General features: G+C 44.2%; 1 protein-coding gene across 7 annotated transcripts in view; it reads right to left on the bottom strand.

Moving 5' to 3' along the window:
• Positions 1 to 22,669, bottom strand: part of SPECC1 (sperm antigen with calponin homology and coiled-coil domains 1) — a 285,514-nt gene that overhangs the window by 56,905 nt on the left and 205,940 nt on the right. For 6 of the 7 annotated variants that reach the window (XM_040453091.1, XM_040453086.1, XM_040453088.1 and 3 more), the window contains 5 exons: positions 15,602 to 15,747; positions 14,345 to 14,445; positions 10,989 to 11,070; positions 7,734 to 7,890; positions 3,142 to 3,244 (listed from right to left, as the gene is read on the bottom strand). In XM_040453091.1, the coding sequence (XP_040309025.1) occupies positions 3,142 to 3,244; positions 7,734 to 7,890; positions 10,989 to 11,070; positions 14,345 to 14,445; positions 15,602 to 15,747 (589 nt within the window). Of the gene's footprint in view, positions 1 to 3,141; positions 3,245 to 7,733; positions 7,891 to 10,988; positions 11,071 to 14,344; positions 14,446 to 15,601; positions 15,748 to 16,432; positions 16,520 to 22,669 lie in introns of those variants that run through there. The other variant, XR_005783992.1, reaches the window with a different exon arrangement.

Raw genomic sequence — 22,669 nt, 5'->3', positions numbered from 1 at the left:
CTGTTTTCCCTGCTGATTTCCCAGCACCTAAAATATTACGGGGCCCCAAACAGGGCCCCTCAATGAAGATTCATTGAATTAATATATGCAGAGTTTGGACATAATCTATCCGTGCTATACTTCGGTGGGCTAAACAGGAAGTTCTTTTAAGTTGAAATGCACATGGCTACTGTTTTTTCGTTTTTGTTTTTTTTTAAACTGAGCCATCTGAATTTTCTACAGTTTATTTTTGGCTTCCTGAGTCGGAGAAGACAAGCTTTAGAAGGCTTAAGAGGCGTCTCAGACAAACAGGTCTAGACAAAGGATATTTTGTGAGGAGTAAATAAATCAGACACATATGATTTATGTTTCCCTCTAAACTTATGGAGATTTAACAATGAATGAAAATTACTCTTCAGGCAGAATGACCTTTGGGCTTCATCAAGCGTAAAATGCTTTGAAAACTAGTTCAAGATGTACACAAGACAAAACAAAAAATCACCACAGCAGGAAATACTATTCTCATTCTTATGATGGGAAAGGTCTTATTGTATAATCCCTCCCTGCAACCTAATTATAACGGCATTAGGTGCCCAAGGACCAATTCCTTCTGGAAATCTGAATTGTCTTTTTGTATCCATCTAGCATTTCCCTCCATCCATTTCTGTGAGGTGGGGACATGACAGTGCCATCAAGCGTCAGTGGCCGCGTGCGGCTCGGCCACGGCCAGGACTCTGTTCCTGGCTTTTGTCAGCTTCGGTCTTCTGTTACCATCCCTACTCCCCCTACCCTAAAGCCTCCCGGGATCACTTTCTCTCCCCTACTCCTCATGCTCTTCCATTTCCCTGGCAGTGTGGCTGACATGCCGAGGGGTGCTGTCATTGGGGTGGCTTTCCTTTATGGGGTGGTTTCAAGCCCTGGAAGGGGCCGACGCAGAGTGTGCAGAGAGCAGCCGAAAGACAAAACGATGCATGGGAAGCCAGCTTTTCCCCTGGGAGTCTCCATTACTGGTCATTAACTGGACTAATCTTTTGCTCTTGCTTTTTTGGCGGAAAATGGGGGAAAAAAAGGTAACGCCAAAGACACGAAACGCTTACGTCCTTGGGTGGAGTCTGATTTGAAGACCCGTGGTTGTTGCTATTAGAAAGACAATCCCAACCCTGCTGCTGCTTAACCATCTGGGCTGGCTCTTGGCCAAGGCCTTGTTTTCTTGCTTGTTTCTTTCTTTATTTATCCCCGCTACCCTCAAAGCTTAAGATGGGGGAGGGAGTGTTGTGGTGCTAACATCTTCAAAATTTTTAGCAAAGTGGGGTAAAGGTATACGAAGGTGGGGCCTGAGTGGGGAGAAGGCAGGAGAAGGCTATTTTATTTTTATTTTAAAAAATTATTTACGTCATCTCTGCACCCAACGTGGGGCTCAAACTCATGATCCCATGATCAAGAGTCACAAGCTCTACCGACTGAGGCACCCAGGCACCCTGGAGATGACAATTTTAAAGAGGATGGCTATTTAATGGGAAAGGTAACACAATCCGATATGTACAAGAAAACACTGGAGAATATTTTCATGTCCTTGGAATAAAGATTTCTGCAACAAGATGCAAAAAGCACTGACCACTGGGAAAAGACTGACACACTAGACTTAACTAAAATTAAAAACTTTGTTCAACAAAAAGGTGAAAATTCAAGCCACCCGGGGAGGAGATATTTGCAATACGTCTATCTGACAAAGGATGGGTATCCAGAACATATAAAGAGCTCCTGAAAGTAACAAGGGAAAGAAAGACCGTCTGATTTAAAAATGGGCGAGACACCCGAAGGGCACATCCCCAAATGGACTACCCAAATGTCCAGTCAGCATACGGAAAAGTTCTCAGCCTCACTGGCCGGCAGGGAAGTGCAAATCCCAACCACAATCAGACACTAGTACACACTGATCCGAAGACTGGGACAACGCAGAAAAACGGGTCTCTCATCATTTGCTGGCGGGAGGTAAACAGCACAACTGCTTTAGAAACCTGTTTGGCACTCTCAACTGTGCTTGGATATATGCATCCCCGATGGCCCAATAATCCCATTTCTGGGCGTAGGCCCAGAAAGAACGAGTGCACGTGCGTTCCGAGAGACACACACAAGAACACACCCACACTATTGCAATAGCCCCGAACTGGAAATAACTCATCGGTCCGGCAATGATACAACGGATAAGTAAATAACGGTACGATCACACAAAAGGTTCCAAAGGGTAAAGAGAATGACGAACTACAGCTGGGGTAAGCCTTAGTAACTTAATACTGTATGAGAAAAGCCAGATGCAGGTATCGTAGTTTTTGACTGCGTTTATGTATAGTTCAAGTGCAGGCAAAACTACTCTAGCATTTAGGGATGCCTGCTTTTTGTTGAAAGCTATGAGGAATAAAACTGAGGACAAGAGTTATCTTTGGGAGTGGTGAGGGGCTACGATTAGAAAGTCATAAGAAAGATTTTGGGGAACCGGCAATGCTCCATTTCTGGATGTGAGTGGTGACTGCGTGGGTTTTCACCTCATAATCATCCATGAAACTATCACTTATACTCGAGGTATTTTTATCTTTATATACGGTATTTCACAATTAACAAAGCTTACGCTTTTAGATCGGGTGTCACTTCCTTGTGTAACCTTCCCAGAAAACAAATACCGTCCTGATAAACTTGAAACTTGAAGTTTGCAACTTGAAACCACATGCAAACAACTCTCCAAGTAACAGAGAAATGCTGAAGACATTCTAAGCGGGGCGTTTGTATCAATCAGGAAAAGGTGCCTCCTTCGGGAAGATGGTGCAGCAAACGCGGTCTGTCTGGACTGAAGCAGCCTGTTGGGTGCACCGCTTGCAGGGTTTGTATGTCCTCTGAGCAAAGAGAAAGGTGCCCCTTCCCACAGGAGATGCACACGTGGGTTGAGGTACATGGTTCGTTGGGTAGAGCACAGACTGGCTCTCAGTCCCACTCACCTCTTTGGGCACCACAGCAAACCCCACTACCTGGCGGCCCCTCCCCCAGAGAAGAGAAGGACACGAGTTCTACGCACACCGGCCCGTCCAAGCCATATGCGTGCCCAGAACAAACCCTGGCAAAGGCCTGCCGCCCAGAGCCGGGTGGAAGCCGGTCGACACGGTCGCTTACCGCATAGCCTTCTGTCTTCTTCTGACACCATTTCAGGAGAGCGTTGCGCTTGGAGCCGCCATATTCCCGGGCCAAGGCAGCCAGGGGGTCTCTTCTCTCCACACTAGTTAGAAAGAAGAGCACGTGGTAAAGAGAAGAGGCTAATTTTTAGGACCCTCAAGTAGGCAAGAAACAAATAACTAGATTATAGAGCAAAAGTCTAGGTCTCTCCAGTGAGATGCGTCTTTATTATGTCATGCCAGTCATACGAATGATATGTCTTTATTATGTCTCACGATATGAAGGAAGAATTAAATTGTACTGCTTGGCTGTCAGAAGTCTGGAAACAGGTTGATTTTCGTTTTCGGTTGTTTTTAAATCCATCTGTTGTTCCATTCATCTAGCCCTTTAGTTATTAAGTACAGTATCATTTTAATTAAAGACTCTAGAAAACTATTCTACGTGTTCCAAGGCTACACCTATACCTACGTAACCTATGAAAGGTGGGCTGAAAGGCCATTTAAAACCACTAGATTGGCTGCTTATGGAGAGGTGATAGGAATGGAGATAAAAGGGAAAAATCAGTAAAAACTACTCAAAAGAGGGGCTTTGCACACTCCAAAAGTGATACTCCCCACTTTGTGAGATACTAACTCATTTCTGAGCACCTGTTTAGCCAAAGGAAGTGATTTTACTAAATAATATAACAGCACTCTGAGAGCAAGACTTCAGGCACCCTCTTCTCAATTTTTATTTTTTTTAACTTTGTAAAGAAAAAAATTTTTTTTAACATTTATTTATTTTTGAGAGAGATAGAGCACAAGCAAGGGAGGAACAGAGAGAGAGGGAGATGCAGAATCCAAAGCAGGCTCCAGGGTCTGAGCTGTCAGCACAGAGCCCAACGTGGGGCTCAAACTCACGGACCATGAGATCATGACCTGAGCTGAAGTCAGCCACCTAACCAACTGTGCCACCCAGGCACCCCTCAATTTTTAATAGATGCCTACGTTACTTTAAAAGAAATCTTTTAAATGTTTATTTTTGAGAGAGAGAGAACAAGTGGAGGAGGGACAGAAAGAGAGGGGAACAGAGGATCCAAAGTAGGCTCTGTGCCAACAGTGAAGAGCTCAGCAGTGGGCTTGAAACTCACGAACCATGAAATCACAACCTGAACTGAAGTTGGACACTTAACCCGCTGAGCCACCGAGGCGCCCCTTGGCACTTTTTTATACTAGCAAATAATTGGAAACAATCAGATGCACATCATCAGGAAAATTAGTGAACAGAGGTACAGTCATACAAAGGAATACTACACAGCAATAAAAGCCAACGAACTGAGATGTACGCAATGACTTGAATGCACAGCAGGAACAATTTTGAATTTAAAAAAAAAAGAGAAAAGCACTGTATGTTCCCATTTATACAGAAGTTTAAATGAGAATTTAAATAATGTATTGTTTATATTGTTTGGGGGTGCAAGCGTACGTGGTGAAACTGGAAAGAGTAGCAGAGGACGACCTACAAAACAGTCAGGACAGTGGTGATCTTGGGGCGGGGCAGGGAGGCGAGGCCAGCGCAGAGGGGCTGACGGGAGATTTCAATGGTAATAATAATTTTTTCTTCCTTGCACCGGAAGGTTGATATCCAGGTGCACTGTTGTTCTTTATACCTTACACGTATCTTATTATTATTGTTTTGTATCATTCTGATACTTAATGAAAATACTTTAAAATATTTTTAAGGAGGAATGTAATGATTCCAGACCTCAGCAATCCGAATTAGGGTAGAGGTAGTAAGAAAACTTCATAAACTTGCACTAAAACTTTGCTGGTGCCATCTGATGCCTGGTTTTTCTTGTACCTGGCATTACCTGTAAACTCATATCCATGAGTTTCTGTGGTCAGAGTCGCGAAGAGCCTATGATGTTACAGTGACGTGGCCTGTGTTTACTAAAGCCACGTCTTACTTTGTCATTTAGAACTGAATTTTTAGGTCTGACAAATGAGGAAAGACTGAAATGAAGGTTGGGAGAAGAGTTTCTGTAAAGGTGGACAATTAAAAACATTTACTGGACAATTTTCTTTGAAAAGATAAAGTTAACTAGATATGGTGCCTGCTCCAAATTAATATCAATGGGATGAAAACTTCCAAAAGAAATTAATTTCTATCCTGTCATTCGTCTCGGTGATGTGAATACAAAAATAAAACAACACAGTGATTTCCACCAATTTAATCTTTCACGATGAAGGGTATCACATCAACAGCACACACACATAGCCTTTTCTTTTTTTTTTATTTTTATTTTTTAAATTTTTTTTCAATGTTTTTATTTATTTTTGGGACAGAGAGAGACAGAGCATGAACGGGGGAGGGGCAGAGAGAGAGGGAGACACAGAATCGGAAACAGGCTCCAGGCTCTGAGCCATCAGCCCAGAGCCTGACACGGGGCTCGAACTCCTGGACCGCGAGATCATGACCTGGCTGAAGTCGGACACTTAACCGACTGCACCACCCAGGCGCCCCACATAGCCTTTTCTGTACACATTTGTGGCCTAAAGAAAAGAGCCATTTCAGAGTAGCACTAATTCTGGTCCTTAAAAACAAGATTTGGGGGGTGGTTGGGTGGCTCAGTCAGTTGAGCGTCCGAGTCTATGAGTTTGAGGCCTGCTTTAGGCTCTGTGCCGACAGCTCGGAGCCTGGAGCCTGCTTCAGATTCTGCGTCTCCCTCTTTCTCTGCCCCTTCCCTGCTTGCTCTCTCTCTCTCTCTCAGAAATAAATAAACATTTTAAAAAGCTTAAAAAAAAAAAAAGTTCTGATCATTTAAATCTCCTGTGCAGAAACAAGACTAATGTGTAATATCTGGGGCTTTAAGTTAAACCTCTGAAAAGATATGACTTCATCTATTTGGGTGCAAATATAGGCCACACCCAAAGGTATGACAAGAGCTGAACTTATTCAGACTTTTATAAAATCCTATTGTAACACACATAATGCTGTAGTTATGATGTTTGCTAAAAAACCATTACTACTAAAGTGCCCTGTTTTGTGTACTCATCTATCTACGTACTCATAAGCACTGACTGAATGAAATGTTGTGTGTGTAACACAACACAGGGGGCTGGGAGAGACATCAAAGTGTAAGACGAGGTATTCACCATCTACTAAAGTGCAACGTATGAGCACCTAGGTGGCTCAGTCGGTGGGGAGTCCGACTTCGGCTCAGGTCATGATCTCACGGTTCGTGAGTTTGAGCCCCGCATCAGGCTCTGTGCTGACAGCTCAGAGCCTGGAGCCTGCTTCAGATTCTGTCTCTCTCTCTCTGTTCCTCCCCAGCTTACACTCTGTCTCTCTCTCTCTCTCTTAAAAATAAACATTAAAAAAATAAACATAGTGCAGCCTTCAATGGGGACGAAGGCACACACACCACACCACAGTGGATTAAATACCCAAATGAGGTTAAGACACCAAAGGCAGAGAAAGGGGGCATCGACGCTACCAGGGTAGTTTGCTTGGCTTTGAAGGAGAAGGACTTAGGGGAGTGTGAAAGGGACAGAAGGAAGACAATTCAGGCCAGAGCCTCGCGAGCAGTCAGCAACGCATGTGTTAGCGGCAAAGGCTGAGAATAAAACAGGCTCTGAGGGAGCGGAGGCCAGGGACACGCTAGCACGTGAGCAGGGTGAGACTAAGCTGCAGAGAACCAGAATAAGGAGCGAGGGTGGAAGAGTGCATGACGAGTCACGGGAGGTTTCTGACAAGGTCTGCACGGGACGCGCTCGGTGTTCTAGAGGATGACTCTACGTGGGGAAGCAGCGAGCGGCTAGAGGGCGGGGAGGTTTGCCGTGGCCTGGGTGAGCAGGGGCACAGAGCAGGGAGGAAGTGGCAGAGGTATGAGCAAAGACAGGTTTTTGGTGACCACCCCCGCAGTCTCTGTCCCCGCTCCACCACCCACCCCCCCCCATCACCACTAACGGGCTCTTTCGACACTGACTTCAAAATGCCCCTCCAGTCCTTCCGACACGCCACTGTTTACTGAACCACTACTCGCAATCAGAAACAACAGAAACAAGAGGCCACGAACCTAGTGGTTCCCCACTGCTTTACCGAAATGAGTACAGACCTCTAGCCTTGGCAATGAAGATCATTCACAATGTGAGTCCAACCTGCCTTTCCGGTGGTGATACCCTAACCACCTATCTGCCTCCTGGCCAATCCTGACGTTGATGATGTGTGTGCCAGGGCCCCTGCCCTCATGCGGCCTGCAGTCCAGTCTAACCAAACTAAACCACCGCCAGTTCCCTGAACTTCCAGCAGAGCCTCAAGGTGACGCCTGCAGGACCCCTGTGGCAGAAACGCTGCCTCCTCACTCCCAACTTCCTCATCCAACTAACAACTCCCCACGTAGTCTGCTTGTACTTCTTTTTCTACAGCTCTTATTTCACTCCGCCCCGTCCTGCTGTGCAGTGCCCTCCTCTCTTGCTGAAGGCAGGTGCTGAGTCTGGGTCGTTTTCATTCAGGAAATATATGTGAGAAGGAAACTGACCAGAGGGGATAAAACGGAAAGAAGAACACAAGGTCATCAGCCCAGTGCTTTCTCACTGATTCAAATGCGATACCTGAGTTTGCTCTGTGGTTTCAAGCCCCCCGTGGAGGCGCTCAGCAGCCTCGTGTTCCCGAAGCCCAGAGAAGGCGGTCTGCTCAGAGACTCGAGCGAGGGGCTCTTGCGGAGGTAAGGGTCCGGTTTCAGGTCCTCACCCCTTCCCTTTAGAAGATCTGTGTGAACAACAACATAATCACCTATTCCTGAAGAAGAGAAATCTGGTCACCACGCTTTCTTCTCAAGTACCATATAATTCTCATCTTATTCTCAAGTACAAATATATATAACAGATATAGATTTATAGATACAGTTTCCGATTAAGTAATAAAAATGCAAATAGGGACATAGTGTTTTCTAGAAAGGATTCTCCAGGCAGGACTGACTACAAGACTCATAGAGACTATTGACAAATTAGCCTCTTCTTCAAGAATTATGATGAATTTCAAGATGGCACCCGTGGAACACTGAACTGAAGCCCTTCCAAGAGCTCTGCACGGGTCACATGCCCACAAAACCAGCCCTGTCCCCAAGTAAAGCACTTTGTTTTAATCAGTGGGCATCTGAGAGACAGAGAGAGAGAGAGAGAGAGAGCGAGCGAGCTGGTAGGTAGGTGCCCAGTGGGATTTTCAAGTCACAGGTGGCAGCAGGCAAAAAGCTGATTACTTTTCCAAGAATTGATAACTATTTTGCAAGAAAACAAGCCATTCCAGTCATAGGGTCTGGCTTGCTTACAAATAAGCAAAAATAATTCTTTAAAGGCTCCTCTCTGCTGTCATATTAGAAACCAAAACACGTTGATGAAACAGGCTGGATCGTCCCGATGATGTTTCTTAAAGGACCACAAGGGTATAGAATGGGAGGAAAATTTGAGATGGTCTGGTCTGTAGTTAACGGGGGCAACGGCACAGAACTCAGTGATTTGCTCAGTGCCACACGACAGGCCTCTGTGACCAGGCTAAGCCCATGGTCGCCTCCTATGACACCACAGTCACGGAAGAAAACAATACTTGTACAGCTAAGAGCCACCAATTATGGGTAGTAAAGTGGGGAGTGAGGCTAATTAGCCTGGAAGAGCAGAGGGAAAACAGTGCTTACATCACTGAAGAAAACAACAAAAACAACGCATTAATCCCACTTTGGCAGCTTTTGATGACCTCAGTCTTGGCAAGGCTGGGTTGAATGCAAGCAACTTTGACCATGTAATCCTTTTTTTAGTATGGTAAATAGAATCATCCGGGTAGACAGGTGCCTGGTGGGCGAAAAGAGCGGCTGCTGACAATGAACTGTTTACTTCAGGGCAAGAGCCAGTATGGCTTTGGCGTCAGTATTTATCTTGTCAATTAAACAAATGGTTTCTTGACACAAAAGGAAAAAAAAAAAAAAAAATTTTTTTTTTTTTTTTTTTTAATAGGCTTCACGCCCAGTGCAGAGCCCAACACAGGGCTTGAATTCATGACTCTGAGATTAAGACCTGAGTGGAGATCAAGAGTCAGATGCTTAATTGACTGAGCCACCCCGGCTCCCCACCAAAGGAAATTTTAAAATGGGAGGAACAGAGAAGACAAATGTTATGACCTAAAGCTCACCTAGTACATTTAAAAATGGTTAAGATGGTAACTTTTATGTTATAGGTATTATATAATCAACTTATTCTATGTTATAGGTATTATATAATCAACTTATTCCTTATTTTCCACTATATGGCAAGTGTAGGAACTCAAATCGGGTGGGTTTCCAATACCCTGTTTTGGCCTCCCTCCATTTCTCCAGTTTGCAGAGAGATAATGACCTGCTCTACTGGACTCACTTACCCTTTGTATTTTCTTATTCTCCTGCCCTTAGACACCATTTTCTTCTTCTTCCTTGAGGTCATTATCAAGTCCTACATAAACCATTATCACTATCTGATCAGAGCAATCACCAGCCTCATTTCCAAAAGGCAACATGGTGAAAAGAATCAGAAAAAAAATCCTATCTTGGTCCCAGAGTCATTCAGAATTGGTGGGACCAGTTATAAATCAATTAGTCTCTGTAGGCCTTGAATCTCTCGCATGTAAAATGCAGGGGACGGGCTGAGGCGGTCTTCACATTGTCAGTATCGGTATTTATGTACGTTTAAAATCCTCTTTTTCCACGGAAAAAAGAAAACAAAATTCAGAAGTGAAAGAAAATACGGTGGTAAGGTTAAAGACTTTCCAGTGAAAGACCAAAACAATAACAATAGTTATTTCAGAAATAACTATGTTAAGAATGAACCTAATGGTGTTTGACCATGATCTAAAAGAAGAACAGCTAGAATTCCTTTAGATTCATACCGTGTTACAGAAGTTTTGTCTGATGCTTAGCAACACGGGACTTCTATCTATGCAATCTAGATTTCTGGCTTTCTGGCCTTCCTGTTAGGCACCAGCAAATAATTCATTTAGTGTTCGCGTTCCTTTTTATCTTTGTTGTTTCCTCACAACAGTGACCACAGAGTCATACACATAAATTTCTAGGGTAAATACTCAGGACAAGCTTAACATTCTGCTAATGCCTCTTTGTTCTGACAGGCGAACTGATTCCAAGAGACCAGACGTTAGAGTGGTAACAGCCAACACTTCCACAGCACCCACCCCACACCCGGCCGCGTTCACTCAGCCCTTGGAGCGATACTATGAGGCAGACAGTGTCCTTCCTTTTTTTTTTTTTTCCTATGTTTATTTATTTATCTTGAGAGACAGGGTGCATGCACACAAGGGAGGGGCAGAGAGAGAGGGAGAGAAAGAGAATCCTGAGCAGGCTCTGTGCTGACAGTGCGGAGCCTGTTTGGGATTCTCTCTCTCCCTCTCTGTCCAGCCCTCCCCCGCTCGTGCTTTCTCTCTCAAAAGAAATAAATAAAATACCCACAGGAACAACAGAAAGGGGACTACGCTCAGAGACAGAGCCCTAAAGAGGCAGTATTTCAGGAATTGTGGAAGCAACAGACCTTTAGAATCAGATAAAATTTTTTTCTTAAAATAGTGACTTCTAAAGATTGTAAATTATTCCCCTGAGATTCAGTAAAAAGCAAGCAACCCCCCCACCCCCTCCAAATCTGGACATTTCTCCTGAACACATGCACGCTGGGAAGGACAGCTGGCAGGAAACAGGATCCAACACCCGTCACACAAAACATTTGGGGTTTTCAACTGTTTAAGATAAACGCCATGGGTTATTTTTCTAAGCTCGGTTTCGGGCAAAGAAGAAACGTCGACCGCACAAAAAAATAAGTCAAAGGTGTTTGTATTACCTGAGAGTGGAAGTTCTGGAAGATCCAAATGCTGAGTCACACCTTTGCTGGCTGGCCGAACGCTACTGTAAGTGGAGTGTCTCTAAAAAACCAAAGGTACAGCAGCACAGGTGAGCTTGTGACCCCAAGGACAGCGTAAACAAGGCATGTGTGTCCACACAACGGTTCTTAAACTCATCAGAATCACGAGAGGGAGGTTTTAAAACAACTTATTTAGGGGCACCAGGGTGGCTCAGTGGGTTAAGCATCCGATTTCAGCTCAGGTCGTGATCCCACAGTCTACGGGTTCAAGTCCCACACGAGGTCTGGAGCCTGCTGTGGATTCTGTGTCTCCCTTTCTTTCTCTCTCTGCCGCTCCCCTGCTTGTGCTCACCCTCTCTCTCAAAAATAAATATACATTGGAAAAAAAAAAAACAACTTATTTATTTGAATAGATAATAAATGCAATTGGCCCGATCCTCAAAAGAACAGAAAGGACATAAAATGGAAAGAGTCTCCCTCTCACTCCCACCACCTGTTTCTTCTCTTAATTAATCATAATGAATCAGCTTTGTGAGTACCTTCCTGGAAAATTCTACGTATATTCAAGGAGGTGTGTAAAAATACTGTTTCTGAATGGCCAACAGGCATATGGAAAGATGCTCAACTTCACTAATCATCAGGGAAATGCAAATCAAGACCACAATGAGATATCACTTCACATCTGTTAGAAGGGTCATTATTTTAAAGAGAGAGAGAGAGAGAGAGAGAGAGAGAGAATAACAAGTGTTGATCAAAATACAGAAAAATTAAAATCTTTGTGCACTGCTGGTGGGCATATAAAATGGTGCACCCGCTATGGAAAATAGTAGGGAGGCTCTTCAAAAAATTAAAAATAGAACTCCTACACGATCCAGCAGGTTCATTTCTGGGTCTATATCCAAAAAAAATGAATCTAGAAGACATTTTTGCACACCCATGTTTGTTGCAGCATTACTCACAATAGTCAAGAGGCAGAAACAACCTAAATGTCCATGGACAGATGAATGGATAAACAAAATGTGGTATTTACATACAGCCTTAAAAAAAGAAGGAGGGGGGGCACCTGGGAAGCTCAGTCAGTTAAGCGTCTGACTTCAGCTCAGGTCATGATCTCACGGTTGATGAGTTTGAGCCCCGCATCAGGCTCTGTGCTGACAGCTCAGAGCCTGGAGCCTGCTTCAGATTCTGTGTCTCCCTCTCTCTCTTCCCCTCCCCTGCTCACACTGTCTCTTTTTCTCTCTAAAATAAATTAACATTAAAAAAATTAAAAAAAAAAAGAATGCAGTATTTTTTCCACATACTGACATATAAAGATGTCTCTGATAGCTTCCTTCATTCACTCAACAAATATTTACTGAGCTTGTACTGTGACAGAACTATGTGCCGGCCACTGTTCCAGGCAAAAGATAGAATAGCAAGCAAAACAGATAAAAACCCCTGCCCTCATGGATTCCATTCCAACGACAAAGTGGAATGAGCCAGTGTCTGAATGATGTTTAGTGTAATCTAATTTATAAAACTTTCTCTCCCTCCCCCTTCCCCAACCACACACACTTTTATGCTAAAGAAAAACCTCTAGAAGGATACACAACAAGCCATCGACAGTGGTTCTGTCTGGGGCTAGGGAGCAAGGGAGATTTTTTTTTTTTTTTCAACGTTTATTTATTTTTGGGACAGAGAGAGACAGAGCATGAACAGGGGAGGGGCAGAGAGAGAGGGAGACACAGAATCCGAAACAGGCTCCAGGCTCTGAGCCATCAGCCCAGAGCCCGACGCGGGGCTCGAACTCACAGACCGCGAGATGGTGACCTGGCTGAAGTCGGACGCTTAACCGACTGCGCCACCCAGGCGCCCCACAAGGGAGATTTTTAAGTCACTCCCTTTTACAACGGTTAGGTCAGCGTAACACTGATCCAATGGTAACAGAGGTCAGAATAATGGCTACTTTAAGAGATTACTGACTGGGTGGTGGCATGGGGGCGCCTTCTGGGGTGACGAGAATGCTTTACCTTGGTGTTGGCTGCAGGGGTGGTACATACGGAAACATTCAAGCTATATATGTTTTTTTAATGTTTATTTATTTTTGAGAGAGAGAGAGAGAGAGAGGCAGAGTGTGAGCGGGAGTGGGGGGTGGGGGGCAGAGAAAGAGGGAGACACAGAATGTGAAGCAGGCTCCAGGCTCTGAGCTGTCAGCACAGAGCCCGACGTGGGGCTCAAAGTCCCAAACGGTAAGATCATGACCTGAGCCAAAGTCAGACGCTTAACCGACTGAGCCACCCAGGCGCCCCAAAACGGTACTTGTTAATGACAACATTACCCTTGGCTCAGAGAGAGCAGAGTGCTGAATGTTACTAATAACACTGAAAGCCCCAGCCTTAGAAAATGCCAAGTAGCGAGTGGGTTCCATGGTGTAATGGTTAGCACTCTGGACTCTGAACATGCCAAGTAGCTCTGATCTAGAACCTTCACAAAACGGCAAAGGCGACACAGATTGTACCCAGTGAACTCTAAGAACTTACAAATTATAAATGTTTTCTCTCTCTGGGGGGCTTTTGGGAAAAAAAAGAAAAGACACAATTCTTTGAGAAAAATAACTAGTTCAACATCCACTTCTGGTAAAAATTACAATCTTCGGTTAACTGAAAATTTTAAATATACCTTACAAACAAAATTATATGAGGTTTAGAGTGCTTCTCTTGGATCTTTATCAGCCTCAGAACTGCAATTGTTAAAATTTTTAAAAAATATCTATTTATTTTGAGAGAGACAGGGAGAGAGAGACAAAGTGCACCTGTGTGAGCAGGGGAGGGGCAGAGAGAGAGGGAGACAGCGAATCCCAAGCAGGCTCTGCACTGTCAGAAATCGAGAGTCAGATGCTTCACTGACTGAGCCACCCAGGTGCCCAGAATTATAATTAAAAAAAAATTTTTTTTAATGTTTATTTTTGAGAGAGAGAGAGAGAGAGAGAGAGAGCACGCACACAAGAGCAGGGGAGGGGCAGAGAGAGAGGGAGACACAGAATGTGAAGCGGGCTCCAGCCCCTGAGCTGTCAGCACAGAGCCCGACGCGGGGCTCGAACTCACGTATTGCGAGATCATGACCCGAGCTGAAGTAGGACGCTTAACTGACCGAGCCACCTAGGCATCCCTAGAATTGTAATTTTTAACGAAAGTTTCATTATTATTATCTTACTCCTATTAAAAACGACGTTCAATGTGCCTCAAAGAATAAAACAATTGGGTTTTCACTTTCCCTTTGCGACTTGCCTGGGCACAAGACACCACGATGATACCACGTGGCACGGGCCACCACCCACGTGGCCAAAGCTCTCTTACCTGCATTGGAGAAACAGCAGCAGCTGGAGTGGTCCTCACGGGGATCCCGCTCAGGGGGCTTCTGGGCGTTTTATGGACAGAAATATTCTGTCCGGTTCCACCTGCCAAGCAAAGAGAAGGGAACATTTGTATGCAGTTCCAGTTCAAAACAGCAAGTGACAGCTCCTGTTTTGGTGACTACAAAGGCATCCCAGGATGCTTCTAAGGTACCACTCTGTTCTCTCCTCTGGACTAGTGCTGAACAGGGGAAGGAGCGGGGAGGAGCCAACTACATGGGGGTTGCTCTTAGAGGTGGGACACACAGTGACGGGGGTGGGGGGAAGAAAACACGTGACGAGGCATCTAAGGCAAGAAGGAACAGGAAAATTCTTGCACAAACCATTCACTGTTCATTCACTTCCTATCTTCACAGACCGAACGTAGTCACCGGCTTTCATATCTTTTAATATTTGCAGGCTAATCTTCATCTAACTTAGCTACAAACTATTTTAGCAAAGACAACCAGGTGCATCCTAGGATTAGCTAGGGGTAATAACTCTAGTCTCCCTACACCACAGGCGTATCTGTTGCGGTCAAGAGAAGAAATATACTGCTATTTTGGACAGATGCACATTTGGTTTCTTCCATCTACTATATTTATGTGCGTAGAGTAGCAACATGCATTTTCCTCACGTACATAGTTAACAGTGAATAACGGTGAACTGTGAGCCAGAGAGACATTTACAGAAAAATCTGGGAATGTATCAAGATCAGGCATGACAGGTCAGAACAGGCAGTCGCACATAAGACCAGGGAGAGAAAAGTCTAACAGTATGTTGTGAGACGAGCAAGGCCGGCGGCGGGGGGTGTCCAACAAGAGAGCCAAATGCATAGATTCAACACCTCATTTTCTAGGAAATGAAGCCTCCGGCTGACCCTGCTAACTCTCATGAGACGGTAAGAAGGCCAGTGGTGGTAACCTGAGTTTAATGGACATAGAGGCAGAAGAGGAACATGGCAAGTCTGGAATTAAAGCTAAGGAAGAGGTGGAGAGAAAGAGGAGGCTGTATTACATGTGACGCAGACTCTTCAGGGTTGTCTTACGGGAGCTTCAGCAAGGCTGCAGAAGTCTCTTGTACACGGCAGCTACGCGCAGAATGATGTAGACGAGCCCTTGTGGTTGCATTAATTTGGGGCCAGTGTGGAGTAGAGACAGCTTGGTATGTGGGGCCACCGTCTGAATTTGAGTTGGATTCGTGAGACCAAATGATGAAATACCTGGACGTCCCAAGTCAAATGACTTGATGAGGGACTTAACGGTGGTCGCAGATTCCGAAGGCGTCGGAGATGTTCTGTTCACATAGACGCCATGCCACCGGCTGGGAGCATCGACCTCGGGGGGTTCTGACTCTTCATTCACAGGTCTGCATGGTAAAGAGTACGGCAAATTGAAAAGGTGGAGGATGTTCCCAGGGGGGAAGAGACACAGATGGAAACAGAAACAATGCCGAGAAAAACAAATCCGGGAGGAGGATCCCCAATTTAAAATCTCATTTTCTGTATCCGCTTTGCCTCTCTGGGAAATAATATAGGTACTGCCCTCTATTTTTATCAGAGATGTTTTCTTGGGAATGGCCAGGAAAGTATTTAAAAAAATTTTTTTTAATGTTTTTAATATTTTTGAGAGAGAGAGAGAGAAAGAAAGATAGGGGGACACAGAATGAGAAGCAGGCTCCAGGCTCTGAGCTGTCAGCACAGAGCCCGATGTGGGGCTCGAGAGATCATGACCATGAGATCATAACCTGAGCTGAAGTAGGACGCTTAACCACCCACCCAGGTGCCCCATGAAGGGGTCTTTTAAAGACAGATCATCTGATTCAATTCTCTTGTGCCTCATCTGGGACATGTTAGCGTGTCATTTAATCTCCCTGTGAATGAGCCAAGGCAAGACCTCCCAATCGTCTGATTTCTAAGTCACTACTCTTTTTCTTATAGCAAATTGCTACCAGCTGTTTTTGGAAGATGACTCATTTATGAGAATGGCTCAAACAGAATATTTCTGGCAGTGTATTTTAATAAGGTCAGTGGAAGTTTAAAATATTTATTTACTGATCTTTCTGGGATCAATCCAGCTGCTCATAAGCTTCCATGGTTGAATTTACTTGTCCTTAATTCTCAAAGCTTTCTTCTGTTGCTCTGTGATCGATGTGAACAAAATACATTTTAGTGAGGCGGAACTTAAAACATTGAAATCATGCTGTCCTACACTTTTGTCTCCCCCTTCTTTTGAGTGAAAAAAAAAAAAATCAATAACCTGGTGACTTCCTTGAAAGAAAATACCAGGAACTTCAGAAACTGGTAGGGAGCTGGGTTTTAAAAAAATGTCTTTAATGTTTATTTATTTTTGAGATAGAGAAAGAGAGATCCAGGGAGGGGCAGAGAGAGAGGGAGACAGAGGATCTGAAGTGGGCTCTGCGCTGAGACCAGAGAGCCCGATGTGGGGCTCAAACTCACGAACTGTGAGACCATGACCTGAGCCGAAGTTGGATGCTTAACCGACTGAGCCACCCAGGCGCTCACCTCAACCCCCCCAATGTTTTTTTAACTGAATGAGTTTGGTTTTTGTATTTTCCCCATTGTGTTATACAGTATAAAATCAAGTGGTGAATACGCAGAAATAGAATGAAATCAGGTTAGGTACAAGCAGAAAAAAAAAAATCTCCAATTTCTGTCCCGGCCATTCCGAGGAAGGTCAGAAACAAAGTGAACCACCTTTTCACCAACCCATTTAAAGGACGGGCTCCCAACGGGGCTTTGCAGAAACTCAGGGCACCCTTCAAAGGAAGATCTTTTTTTTTTTTTTGAGAGCGAGAGAGAGAGAGAGAGAGAGAGAGAGAGAAAGAGAGAGAGAGAGAGAGACCGCATGCATGCACAAGTAGGGGAGGGGCAGAGAGAAAGGGAAAGACAGAGAATCCCAAGCAGGCTCCGCACGGTCAGCGTAGAGCCCGATGCAGGGCTCAAACTCACGGACCGTGAGATCATGACCTGAGCTGAAATCAAGAGTCGGATGTTTAACCGAATGAGCCACTCAGGCGTCCCGAAGGAAGATCTTTTTTAAAAATTCATTTTCATTTGGTTCCTTGATAATTTAATGCAAACAATCCTACCTTCTGCCAAGGTATTTCCTTCAATCACCTACATTTCTCTGTGATTCAACAGATCAATGATTAATAGGAAGGCTCATTTAGAAAAGAACAAGGGTCCAAGAGCCGATTCCCAGTCCTCTGGCCTTCAGATACCCGAAGACTATATTTCAAATGATCAGTCGGCTTGCCTAGAACAGTAAGAGTCAGTAGTGGGGAACTCTGCAAGTTGTTTAGGCAGATCGGAGAAGCCGCTGAACCAAATACCACCCCCTGCCCCGCCATGTTATATAACAGGGACGCGTGTGTATATGTGCACGCACACGTATGTCAGGGGTAGGAGAAGGATTCACAAAACAAAGCCTGAATTGAAGAACCACAGAAAATGGCTATTAAGAACACTATTGTTTTTTTATTAGCACAGCACCTTAATCATCAATAGATCTGAAATTCCTTTACGCCAGCCTGTTAGGATTGTCCTAGATCGACCAGTAACAACCCTGGCAATAAATGAAATACTACATTTTCTCTGTTTTAAGGAAGAGTAAGACTCTGTATTCTATAAAGGATGTTAAGAAATATTAAGCATGTAGCAGGTGCACTGTCACGAATTCATTAAATACAGGAAAAGCTTCAAGGTTAGGAATTTGTTCTATGCTAGCTATTACGTCCTGAAGACAGAGGTTAGGTTCGAAGGTCAATCTGTAGAACAAGGCCCACACACACATATCATCAAATGAGCTTTGAAAATCTCCTATGTCACCCAGAAGTACAGCTTCCATGGTTTTGAAGGGACAACTGTATGCAAAGATACTATCTTTCAATACGCCTAGTATTCGATTTCCCTATAGCATCGAGCAAGCAGTCTCTCTATATTCAGGTGCCTCGCAGATAAAGGAGCTGCCGTGTGCTTAGGGGGCACGATGAAAACAATAAAAATGAGGCATGTCTCCATCTGATTCCAGAATGTAAGACTATGATAATAATGAACGATTTTTGCCCAAAAAAAAAAAAAAAAATTTGTGTACAGCTCCATAGTAAGTACCATGTATCTTAAAAACGTTATGTAATTTACTTAACGTGTATTTTTAAAAATGCTATCAGTCTTTATTTCATTGCTCTTATTTTCATGCGGTAATCTGCTCTTAGGAAGGGGCAACCCATACCCGAGAATGACCGACCGTTGCAGGCAAGGACCACGTACTCACTGTTGCTGTACCTTCTAGGTCTTTGGTTCTAATTTAAACGTATGTGCCCGTGTGTCTGCAGTCATCTTTTATTTTCAAAATGTTACGCAGTCTCTCTAATTCGCTGCTCTCTTTGGTTAAAGATAGAGTCTTCAAGTGGTGCTGACTTTCCACAGCACTTATTTCGTCACCCAGGTCCATGTCGATGCAAGAATGTAACATGTGAGCTCTTATATGCGCTTAGTTTAAAACTTTTTTTAATGTTTTTATTTTAGTTTTGAGAGAGACAGAGAGAGAGAGAGAGCAGGGGAGGGGCAGAGAGAGGGGGAGACGCAGAATCCGAAGCAGGCTCCGGGCTCCGAGCCGTCAGCACCGAGCCCGACGCGGGGCTCGAACCCACGAACAGTGAGATCATGACCTGAGCTGAAGTCAGATGCTTAACCGGCTGAGCCCCCCGGGGGGGCCCTGATACTTAGTTTTAAAGTATTCAAAAGTTAACTACCTCTGTGTCACACCACCGCTACCTTCATAACTGGCAGGTCAGTATCTGTAAAGACCAGTCATGTTCCTGAAAACCGGAGTGAGCCCAGCTCCAGGCCCTTCCTGGCACCACACAGACTCATAACCTCTGCCTCCCCTCCACTCACCTCGCTTCTGGGCTACAACCCTAGCTACCCGGGGCTCTGTTCCGTTTAGGTCTTCCGTCTGTGCCTTTGCTCATTCTACGCCCTTGCGTGGAATGCAATTTTCTCCACGTGTTTCTTACTGTCGTGCGTGGGACAAATCTAAAAGTGGTCTGCAGCTCTAGAGTGAAACAGAAACGCATAACTATTCTGGCTCTCAGGTATCCGTGTTTTCCCGAATCTCATTCTGGAATTTCAGTAGAAGCATAGACACGGCAGTAAAACAAACAGGGTAAGAGAGCACTTTGAACACAGGCATCCTCATCTCCAAATCCCAGCAGTGAGAGTCACTGTGGAAATCCTGCCTCAGCACCGGACGCTACAGAAAGACAGCATCTACCTGGCCTGAGCTGTGAGGACTTTCTGCTACATAGAGAGTAAGTGGGAGGAGTGGGGGGAGGGATGGAAAGTAAATACTACGGCTTGATTCCCGATTCCCTTTCAGAGAAAATGAAGATGTGGGGAAGCTCCTGTGACAGCCCCCGTTAGGGAGCTGGGCCTCAGAGGAGCAGAGGAAGCCCTGAGCACAAAGAGCATTCTTCCTGCAAGGGCTGGGCGACATTAACATAGGACTGTCCGAAGAGGCCAGAGATGGTTTATCCCAGGTAAAAGGACAGTAGCAGAAAGGGGCAGATTAGGAAGAGCCACAGCACGTCCCTGAAATGGACAATGGCTAGCAAAAGCAGGCCCAGGATGCTGGTTCCCACAATTAGTTTCACCAGAGAAGGAACTGGACACATGAATTTCACCCACTACGAACCTGTTCCTCTGTACTTTATTTGAGCTTCTGTGTCTCCGATATGTAACACCAATTTACCTTAAAGAACCTTCCTTCTCGGGCGCCTGGGTGGCTCAGTCAGTTAAGCGTCCAACTTCAGCTCAGGTCATGATCTCAAGGTTCACTGGGCTCTGCGCGGACAGTGGAGAGCCTAATTGGGATTCTCTCCCTTTCTCTCTGCCCCTTCCTCTCTTTCTCTCTGTCTCAAAATAAATAAACTTGAAAAAAAAAAAAAAAAAAAAAGAACCTTCCTTTGTATCCTTTAAAAAAAAATTTTTTTTTTTAATGTTTATTTTTGGGAGGGAGAGAGAGACACAGTGCAAACAGGGGAGGGGCAGAGAGAGAGGGAGACACAGAATCTGAAGCGGGCTTCCAGGCTCTGAGCTGTCAGCCCAGAGCCCGACGCGGGGCTCGAACTCATGAACCGCGAGATCGTGACCTGAGCTGAAGTCGGATGCTTAACAGACTGAGCCACCCAGGCGCCCCTCTTCATATCTTTTCAAGACATGAAAAGATTTCAGCAGTAGTCAGGCAAAGTGGGTACAGACGTAAGCAGCACCTATAGACAATGATCTTGCCCTGATACACTAGCCCATTTAAGCAAGAAGAGGAGACAGGCAATTATCTGCCCTGCCCTAAGACATGCCCTGATCTATGCACAGATTCCATAACATAAAATGAAAGGAATGACTGCACTCAAGGGAGAGCAGACATTTGTAAATTCATGACAGGAGACAGAATCATATGCTTGATAGAAACTGCCTTGAGAATACAACAAAATTCAAGAAAAGGGGATAATATATGAAAGATGACAGTTTACGATGAAAGGCCAAGTCTAAAACACGATATCAGCAATCTAATAATCCCATTAAAATCTTTTTAAAGCAGTTTTGTTTAAAAGTTCTAGAAAAAAAGAAATGAAAACACATTAGGAACATCCCTCTAAATATAGACAAAATATAACATAAAGGTGGAACTTTGATTTAGTGGGTAGAGGATGGTTTGGATCATAAATGGTGCTGGCATGACTGGCTGTCCACCTGGAAGAAAAAGACTCATACCTCACATCGGACTAAACAAAGAAAGGTAGACCAAATATCTGAGACAGAGAGAGAGAGAGAGAGAGAGAGAGGGAGAGAAAGAAATAGATGAAGGAAATGTGACAGCCTATTTGTGTAAGATTAGGGTAGGGGAAGCCTTTTTTTCATTTTTTTTTTCTTTAATTTTTTTTTCAACGTTTATTTATTTTTGGGACAGAGAGAGACAGAGCATGAATGGGGGAGGGGCAGAGAGAGAGGGAGACACAGAATCTGAAACAGGCTCCAGGCTCTGAGCCATCAGCCCAGAGCCCGACGCGGGTCTCGAACTCACGGACCGAGAGATCGTGACCTGGCTGAAGTCGGACGCTTAACCGACTGCGCCACCCAGGCGCCCCTCATTTTTAATCTTTATTTTTGAGAGACAGAGAGAGACAGAGCACGAGCAGGAGAGGGGCAGAGAGAGGGAGACACAGAATCCGAAGCAGGCTCCAGGCTCCGAGCCATCAGCACAGAGCCCAATGCAAGGCTCAAACTCACAAACCGTGAGATCATGACCTGAGCCGAGGTCGGATGCTTAACCGACTGAGACACCCAGGTGTCCCTAGGGTAGGGTAAATCTTAAACAAAACAGAACAAAACAAAACCCAGAAACAGTAAAAGAAAATACTAATAGATTACACTGTGTAACAATATAAAATTTTCCCTGATCAAGATGAAGAGCCAAAAGACCCATAATATACTGGAATAAATACGCATCCATAATAAAATGCTGATTTATAAATGGATAAGAGAAAAACAATCATCTCAATGAAAAAATAAGCAAAAGTGCTAAACAAGCAATTCTCAAAAGATAAAACACAGATGGTTAACATAAAAAAAATGCAAAGTTAAAGTACTAATGAGATAGAAGTTTTTGTTTATCCTACTGTCAAAAATTAAGATTGGTATTATCTGCTTCTGCTAAGGCTGTGTATAAACAGGCACTCTCATCAAGGATAAAAGGTCATAAGTCTTAGGTAAGTAATCTAACAAACCTATTAAAATAAAAAATGTGCATATCCTCCATTATAGCAATGATATTTTTACGAACCCATCCTATGAAAATAAAACCACATATCTGTAAGTGTATGTGGATAAGGACTGCTGTTATCCCATTATTGGGAAAGTAAAAAACCATGAAATATAACCCTTGATGTTCACGGATATGACAATATTCGAATGTTCTAGGGCACATTCATCCTCTGGGACACCAGGCAGCTATGAAAATGAGTTAAATTCATATACATTGACCTGGAAGGATGCCCATGGTACACTGTTGAGTGAAATGTGAAAATGCAGAGTACTGTATAGAATATAATGCCATTTTTATAAAAAAATAAAAACGAACCTTATATATTTTTAGGAGTAGAGGAGGAGGTAAAGAAAAACAAACATGCTGTGAACACTGATTACCTTACAGGGTAGTATTAGAGAGAGAGAGAAAAAAACATATGTGTGTATATATATATATATATA

This window comes from Herpailurus yagouaroundi, unplaced genomic scaffold (genome assembly GCF_014898765.1).
Source record: "Herpailurus yagouaroundi ecotype Mexico unplaced genomic scaffold, PumYag 208, whole genome shotgun sequence".
NCBI classification, from domain to species: Eukaryota; Metazoa; Chordata; class Mammalia; order Carnivora; family Felidae; genus Herpailurus; species Herpailurus yagouaroundi.
Note: the sequence above shows the minus strand (reverse complement) of the source record. Positions and strands in the feature narration are given on the sequence as shown.